At 42.2% G+C, this 9,071-nt stretch overlaps 1 protein-coding gene across 1 annotated transcript; it reads left to right on the top strand.

Annotated features, from left to right (window-relative positions):
• Window positions 1-316: 316 nt before the first annotated feature.
• Window positions 317-3,077, top strand: GPR12 (G protein-coupled receptor 12). Its single transcript, XM_044250648.1, has one exon. It carries the CDS (start codon window positions 665-667, stop codon window positions 1,667-1,669), a length of 1,005 nt encoding a protein of 334 aa, XP_044106583.1. The 5' UTR covers window positions 317-664; the 3' UTR covers window positions 1,670-3,077.
• Window positions 3,078-9,071: the final 5,994 nt, after the last annotated feature.

Here is a 9,071-nt window from a genome sequence, read left to right as displayed (position 1 = left end):
CCGGGGAAGCGGCGGCAGTGCATGCGCGTGTGTCCGTCTGTCTGTCTCCACACCCCCAGTGCACACACCTGCCTTTTGTGACCCTGGCCAGACTGCCCTGTGCACACGGGGGACGTCTGGCACCCCTCTTTGTTCTGGCTGGGGGAGAGTGTGTGTGTGTGTGAGTGTGTGTGCACGCGCGCGAGGGGTTGTTTTGGAGTGGGGGGGGGTGTCGATGGAAATGGGCGATTTAAATATTCCATCGAGGATGGCGGCCCCCGGCTCGCGACTTGTCGCTGCGGCGCAGCAGCCCAGATGTCAAACAGTGGTTCGTTTCCAGCATGCAGGATGTGATTTTCAGATGTGCGTTCCCAGCACTTTAGCAAACAGACCGCCACGGTTCCGTGTGTGCCTGTCTCACTCGCGCTTGTGTTTTCAAGTCCTTTCCTGTGTTGTCCCCAGCGCCAAACGGCATTTGTGGTCGTGGGTTTGAAACCACGGAGACTTTGCCTTTTGTTTTTTTCCATAACACTTTATAATTCATGAAGCTCGTGGCGTTTGATGGTAGTGTCTGAGTAGGGGCTGGCTTTCTGTTTGTGTGTTTTTTGCATGATCTTGGATTGTCACTCTGCTGTGTCTAAACATTAAAAAGCCTGTCTTTTCGTTGAAGAGGACGGGGGTTAAAATGAATGAAGACCTGAAGGTCAATTTAAGCGGGCTGCCTCGGGATTATTTAGATGCTGGCGCTTCGGAGAACGTCTCGGCCGCCGTCTCCTCCCAGGTTCCTGTTGTAGAGCCGGAGCCAGAGCTCGTTGTCAACCCCTGGGACATTGTCTTGTGTACCTCAGGAACCCTCATCTCCTGTGAAAATGCCATTGTGGTCCTTATCATCTTCCATAACCCTAGCCTGCGAGCACCCATGTTCCTGCTGATAGGCAGCCTGGCTCTTGCAGACTTGCTGGCCGGCATCGGACTCATCATCAATTTTGTTTTTGCCTACCTGCTTCAGTCAGAAGCCACCAAGCTGGTCACAATCGGACTCATTGTCGCCTCTTTCTCTGCCTCCGTCTGCAGCTTGCTGGCTATCACTGTTGACCGCTACCTCTCCCTGTATTACGCTCTGACATACCACTCAGAGAGGACGGTCACATTCACCTATGTCATGCTCATTATGCTCTGGGGGACCTCCATCTGTCTGGGACTGCTGCCTGTCATGGGCTGGAACTGCCTCAGAGACGAGTCCACCTGCAGCGTGGTCAGACCTCTCACCAAGAACAACGCGGCCATCCTCTCCGTCTCCTTCCTCTTCATGTTTGCGCTCATGCTTCAGCTCTACATCCAAATCTGCAAGATTGTGATGAGGCACGCCCACCAGATAGCCCTGCAGCATCACTTCCTGGCCACGTCCCACTACGTGACCACCCGGAAGGGGGTCTCCACCCTGGCCATCATTCTGGGGACCTTTGCTGCTTGCTGGATGCCTTTCACCCTCTATTCCTTGATAGCTGATTACACCTACCCCTCCATCTACACCTACGCCACCCTCCTGCCCGCCACCTACAATTCCATCATCAACCCTGTCATATACGCTTTCAGAAACCAAGAGATCCAGAAAGCCCTCTGTCTTATTTGCTGCGGCTGCATCCCCGCTAGCCTCTCACAGAGAGCACGGTCACCCAGCGATGTGTAGCAGCGTTCCGCCTTAGGAGGACACCCTGCCCACTCCGTTCTGCATTTACCAAGCACTTCCACTGCCTGGCCAAATGGTTGAGACGCTGTCCTTAAATTCTTTCTCTCGGATTCTCTCTCGAGCCACGGGAGCACTTAGCATTGTAGATGAGTCAAGTGAGTGAAGTGAAAATAATGTCGCCAGTGTTTTCAACCTTAAAAAAAAAAGAAAAAAAAATGACTGAGTTCTTTGCTCAAGATTATTTCGTTTCGTTTAGGGGTTTTATTTTCTGTTTTACTTGGAGTCGGGTTTTTTGTTTTATACTTTACTCAGAGGATTTGGTCATGGGGCGGGGGAAGAAAGTATATGATATGGCCATGATGTTATAAAAAGTAAACCAGTAAACTGGTCCTAGAGAGTTTTTACTTGGACTTTAACATAAAATCAAGCTATGGAGAAAAAGGGAGGAGAAATGACTTTTTCCAGACTTTTTTTTTTTTTAACGCCAAGGGAGATTTTCAGCACTGCATGTACCTTACTGAATATAAATAATCTCTTTCAAGCCTACACCAATAGTTTACATGATTATGTTTGGAAGAGACCTGGTTTTATTAACATGAACTCAGTAATAAGTTCCAACACAGAAACCATGTACCCATTCTTATTCGTTCTTTCTTTGCTTTGAGCAATTACTGCTCACAATAATTACTTTGGTATTTCTATGAATGTTGTAACTTTCTGCATGGTTGCCTGTGTTAGCTCGACCACTAGTTTCAAATGTTGCCACATAAATCCAGAATCAAAAGAGTCCATTTTCCATATAGGTTTTCAATGGGTTTCTAAAGTGAATTATGACATTTGTTTGATCTGCATATGAAGTTCGACTGATTAGACACACCAGTCTAGTCTCCACGTCACAGTCTGATTGTTTTCACGAAGCAAAAGAAAAAATTTAATAACAGCTCTTAAAAGTAGGTTACATTTATTTTAGTATATTCTGAAAAATAAATCGATGTGAAGCTATCACAAAATATGAAAAACACCACTTTCCTGTCTCTCTATATCTAAGAATGTATGACTAGTGATTCTTGATTGAGACAAATAGAATTAAATATTGTAGACCAAATATTTCTGGTTCATATTGTCTGTGGTGCAAAGTGCATTTGAGACAGGTGGTCTCCTATTTTAATGATTAAGTTTGTGAGTGCATAACCCGTGTATCTGACTGTGATATATGTTAGCTATATTATGTAAGTTCACAAGCAGAATGACCTTGTGGCTGTTCATGGAAAGCTAACTTTGAATTCCTTTTTCCTCCTTTTCACCAAAAAACAACTTACATGCAATAAAAACTGTATTGCCTGTTTTCAGAGAGCAAAAAGTTAGTCAAGAATTGACACTGAAGAATGAATTTTAAATAGATTGCAAAGTCCTTGTGTCTGAGCATCATTTCTCTTACTACGGACAGATGTTCTGTATGCAGAGACCTTCCCTCCCTTTGCCGTCTGTACAACCAGTGGAAGAATTTCTGGACGGGACCTCAACTAAGCCCATTCGGATGGTGGCAAAACCAGTATTTCAGGGTCTGTGGGTGAATCATTTGTCATAATTTAACCTCATTGGTTTGTCCCAAATGTTATGCCGGTGGCGGTCTCAGGAGCATTCTGGCAACATGCGTGCTGGTGCCGTCTTTCCAAAGCCCTTCGTACGTAGCACAAGTGTAACTAAATACCATCCTGAAATCTGGGTCTCTGCTCCTAGGTTACTTACAAGAGCAGGAGAGGGACTAAAATACTGCAGAAGTGAGAAAGGGTTTTTTTTTTTTTTTGAAGATTTTATTTATTTATTTGTCAGAGAGAGAGGGAGAGGGAGTGAGCACAGGCAGAGGCAGAGGGAGAAGCAGGCTCCCCGCCGAGCAAGGAGCCCGATGTGGGAGTCGAACCCAGGATGCCAGGATCATGACCTGAGCCGAAGGCAGCCGCTTAACCAACTGAGCCACCCAGGCGTCCCGGGAAAGGGTTTTTAATACCTACCACCATACGGCCAATCTAATCAACTTGATGCCTTTAAAAAATGTCTTGTAAACATTTGATGGAGTTGGTAGATTGGAAACAATGGGTCTGTTTGTTTTTCATGATATGAAACTTGATAGCATCTCCTTGTGAGCAATGACTAAGGTAAGTTGGTTTGGACATGGACTGGGAAATATCCATACGGAGCTTGGAAAGCAATAAATACTGACTTTGTAGAAATGGTAGTCCATTTGCATATTTGCATAATAGTAAGAACTGTGATCGTTATAATATGTACTGCTTTTCACCCTCTGCTGTGTGCCAGGCTCCTTTATCTGCTTTGTTGCTGGAGTCACAAGAACACACTTTTACAGGTAAGAAAACGAAGGCGAAGAGAGGCTAAGAAATTTGTTCAAGGCCACGGAGCTCCAGGGTAGAGTCAGGATCCAAACCTAGGTTTTCCCAAGCTTAGGCTGTCCCCTTCCCTGCACAGGCTGCCTGTGATCCCTCCCCTGGAGAGGGGGGCTGATGCAAATGACTTAGAACATGTTATTGTCACCCAGTTTTAGTTCTACAACAAAGACAAAGCTTCCTGTTTAAAATTACACGTGGTGTGACTGTCGACGTGGTTCTGGGTAACAGAAGTTTGTCTTTAATATGCTCTTCACCAAGCATTTCCCTGCTTTGGCGCCAAGGCCCAGGGGGCACAGTGCAATATTGTAGTGCCATAAGATGAGGGCACTCACTTATACAGACTTTTCCTTCATTTATTATTTTAGAATTTCATATTATATACTTAAAATTGTTTATAATGGTCTTACAAATACTAAAGGGTTGTTTTTGACCCCCCCCATTTTTTTTAAAGATTTTATTTATTTGACAGAAAAAGCAAGAGAGAGCACAAGTAGTCAGAGCAGCAGAGGGAGAGGGAGATGCAGACTCCCTGCTAAGCAGGGAGCCCAACGCAGGGCTCCTTGGGATCACGACCTGAGCTGAAGGCAGTCGCTTAACCAACTGAGCCATCCAGGCACCCCTTGACCCTGTTTTTAAAACACCTGATTTCAGCTAAGATCTTTTTCAATTCAACTACGACGTGTCCTTACTGTTTACTTTAAATTGTGAGGATTTGGACATATTTCTGTGGTTTCCTACAAAACTTCTTTGTTTCTGTGAAGTTAATTATTAGGAAATGTGTACCTGTCTCAACATATACATATACATTTCTGTGTATGAATGTATACATATATGAATGCATATATGTGTTCAATAACATTAACTTGGCAAAAAACTAGATGCATTATGGAAACCATTCATATCACCAATAGTCCTAAGCTACCAGATAATCTTTTACTCTGTATGATAAATATGTTTAGCTACCAAAGAGATTATGTTAACTAAGACAGTTCAATTACCTTAGCAGAATCCTTACTCAAGGCTAATTATCCAGGCTGTGATTATCCAGGATTTTGTCTCCTTTCTCCTTTAATTTTTTACTTTATAGCAACAACCTTGTTTCCTGCTGTTAAAAAGAGATGAATGAGTTGGAGTGGGGAGGCAGAGTACCTCTTTCCCTGGAAACCTAAATTAAAGAGCTAAAGGCAGAGGGATTAATTAACTTAATTTAACTAAATTAAATTAAGTTCAGGAAGGGGGGATCACTCACTTGACTGGACAAGGAGGAACTATCTTAGATCCCTCCAGAATTTAAAGCAGGACTTAAACAAAAAGTTTAAAAGAGCAGATGAAAAATGAACATATTTATTGCCAATAAAGTATCTGGGAGATTTTTCAAACTTTTAAAATATTTATTTATTTATTTATTTATTTATTTATTTATTTTAAAAGAGAATTCTCATGTTTTATTATATTTATTATTCGTTCTCTCAAGATTAGAAAGCTCTTGTTCTTTTTTTAATTTTTATTTTTTATTAACATATAATGTATTATTTACCCCAGGGGTACAGGTCTGTGAATTACCAGGATCACAAATTTCACAGCACTCACCATATCACATACCCTCCCCAATGTCCATCACCCAGCCACACTATCCCTACCTCCTCACCCTCCCCCCAGCAACCCTCAGTTTGTTTCGTGTGATTCAGAGTCTCTTACTGGACAAACCATAAAAGACTCAATCTCAAAAAACAGACTGAGGGTTGCTGGGGGCAGGGGGTACAGAGAGGGTGGTGGGGATATGGACATTGGGGAGGGTATGTGCTATGGTGAGTGCTGTGAAGTGTGTAAACCTGGCAAGTCACAGACCTGTACCCCTGGGGATAAAAACACATTATATGTTTATTAAAAATTTTTAAAAAAACCTTAAATTCTAAAAAAAAAAAGTCTCTTACTGTTTGTCTCTCTCCCAATAACATCTTGTTTCATTTTTTTCCTTCCCTATCCCCTACAACCCCCTGCCCTGACTCTCAAATTCCTCATATCAGAAAGATCATGTAATTGTCTTTCTCTGATTGACTTATTTCATTCAGCATATAGTTCTGATTGACTTATTTCACTCAGTTCTAGTTCCATCCACGTCGTTGCAAATGGCAAGATTTCATTTCTTTTGATGGCTGCATAGTATTCCACTGTGTGTGTGTGTGTGTGTGTGTGTATACATATATATATATATATATATATATATATATATATATATACCGTATCTTCTTTATCCATTCATCTGTTGATGGACATCTAGGTTCTTTCCATAGTTTGGCTATTGCGGACATTGCTGCTATAAACATTCAGGTGCACATGCCCCTTCGGATCACTACATTTGTATCTTTAGGGTAAATATCCCATAGTGCGATTGCTGAGTCGTAGGGTAGCTCTGTTTTCAATTTTTGAGGAACCTCTATACTGTTTTCCAGAGTGGCTGCACCAACTTACATTCCCACCAAGAGTGTAGGAGGGTTCCTCTTTTCCCACATCCTCTCCAACATCTGTTGTCCAACTTTTTTAAAAAGAGAAATGTTTAATCCATTTTTAAAATAATGATTGGCTTTCACAGTTTTATAAATATATCATATGCAATTAAAGTGCATATGATAAATGATATGATGGTGAAATGATAAATTTCAGATTTAAAATACATATTAAATAAGATATTACTATGGTCTTACATTGAACATTATTTATGTTTTTTCTTGATTATATGCCTGGTATAATAAAGAGACATACTGCCTCTTGTGCCCTTAAAAATTTTCATGATTACTGAGTAGTTTTGATATCTGATTGGAACCTTAAAATGTGCTTAGAACTTTTAGAACAATCAGATGTAGTTTGTATGTATCAAGGAATTAAAACCTGGCTTAAATCAGCAGACAGGTTTACTATCCTCTGGCAAACAATACAGAAAAAAATACTGGTAATTTTGACTAGGGATTCTTAAATATTCATTATTTAAAAAGCATACAAATTGGGGCACCTAGGTGGCTCAGTCAGTCAGTTAAGCATCTGCCTTAGGTTCAGGTCCTGATCTCGGGATCCTGGAAACGAGCCCCACATTGGGCTCCCTGCTCAGCGGGGAGCCTGCTTCTCCCTCTGCCTGTTGCTCCCCCTGCTCTTTCTCTCTCTCTCTCTCAAATAAATGCTCTCACTCTCTCTCTCTCTCAAATAAATAAATAAAATCTTAAAGAAAAAAAAAGCCTACATATCACCCAAGGATCTTGTTAAAATGCAGATTCTGCTTCAGTGGGTCTGAGACATAGCTGAATTTCTAACAAATTCCCAGGCAATGCTGTTGCTGGTGCTGGTGGTCTAAGGCAACACTTTGAGTCACACGGGTAACTGTCACATACTTCCCGTTCTTTTTTTTTTTTTTTTAAGATTTTATTTATTTATTTGACAGAGATCACAAGTAGGCAGAGAGGCAGACAGAGAGAGAGAAAGGGGGAAGCTGGTTCCCCGCTGAGCTGAAAGTCTGATGTGGGACTCCATCCCAGGACCCCAGGGATTATGACCTGAGCCAAAGACAGATGCTTAGCCAAGTCCCCCCAGGTGCCCCATCAAAGTCCATAGCTGAAGTGGATTTTAATATATAACTTAAATATGTCTATAGTATAAAATATTTATGGAAGAAATCTGGGAATGTTTTAATCATTGAAAATCAAATGGTAGCATCAAGCACCTGCAAACAAACTTTCAATTGGAAATAAGTGTGGAGCAGAAATAAAAACATTTACTATGTCACGGACTTCCCTGCAGTTGACCATTTGAATGGACAATTACAAGCAGACTATTATAAAAAGTCAAAGAACTTTTTTTAAAAAAAGATTTTATTTATCTATTTGACACAGAGAGCAAGATCACAAGCATGCAGAGAGGCAGGCAGAGAGAGAAGGGGAAGCAGGCTCCCTGCCAAGCAGAGAGCCCGATGCAGTACTCGATCCTGGGACCCTGAGATCATGACCTGAGCCAAAGGCAGACTGAGCCACCAAGGAACCCCAGAAGTCAAAGAACATCTTAAAGGTACTCTCTGCAAGGCTTGGATTTGTGTTCCTCACCAGCCACCATACTTTGAATCGAGGGGATTCTTGCCTGGTTTGGTGAAGCGGCCATAACGCATTCGCATGAGGAGGGACAATGGCCTGTCTTTCACAGATGTTGTTGTCACTGGGCTATAAGCTAAGGGGCCCAGTTCTGATGCAACTTAATATCCTTACTCCTTCCAGGATGCTTTGGAGCTATAAGCAAATTTCTCGTTGGATGCTGTAGAATCTATCTGTTGCAAGAAAACATATGCAGTGCAATTTCATATATTGAATCCAGACCATCTAAGTCCAAGTCTCTTTGGAAACTAAAACCTCTCACTTTCCCTCAGCGCTTGACAGTGTCTGAACATTCTTATTTTGTCTTTCTTACTGTGCAAATCCTAGTTATGTTGCCCCAGCCCCTGGAGATCCAGAGAGCACCCTAGTCCCCATCAACATTTATCTAGTGCAAACACTGATGAACCAATATAGGTCTCTTCTTTTCAAATAATTAACCTGATTACTTCGATCATTTTTTTCTCTGATTTATTTTATTTTAGAGCCTTGAGATTATTTCACGGATCCTTTTTTCCATATCATCTACCATTTCTCTGCACACCTCTTCAGGTCTAGAAAGCCAAGCTTGGAGCAGAACCCACCACACATAGAGCTTTCTAGGACACAATAATTGAGCGTTTGCTGTGCTGCAACGAGCCTGCCAGTCTGGGCCCCAACCGGTGGGAGCAGCATCTCCCAGAAAGGTGTTAAAAACGCAGAGTGTCAGGCCTCACCCCAATCCCACTGACTCAGAAATTCGGGGTGTGAGGCCCCACAATCTTTTAACCAGCCATCCAGATAGTTCTGATGCACTCTTGAGTCTGAGAGGCTCACGGTATTGCTGACTGAATCCTGACACACTAACCTAATGTTTAGGCTTTTCTG

The sequence above is a fragment of the Neovison vison genome, chromosome 5, assembly GCF_020171115.1.
Source record: "Neovison vison isolate M4711 chromosome 5, ASM_NN_V1, whole genome shotgun sequence".
In the NCBI taxonomy this organism is placed as follows: domain Eukaryota; kingdom Metazoa; phylum Chordata; class Mammalia; order Carnivora; family Mustelidae; genus Neogale; species Neogale vison.
Note: the sequence above shows the minus strand (reverse complement) of the source record. Positions and strands in the feature narration are given on the sequence as shown.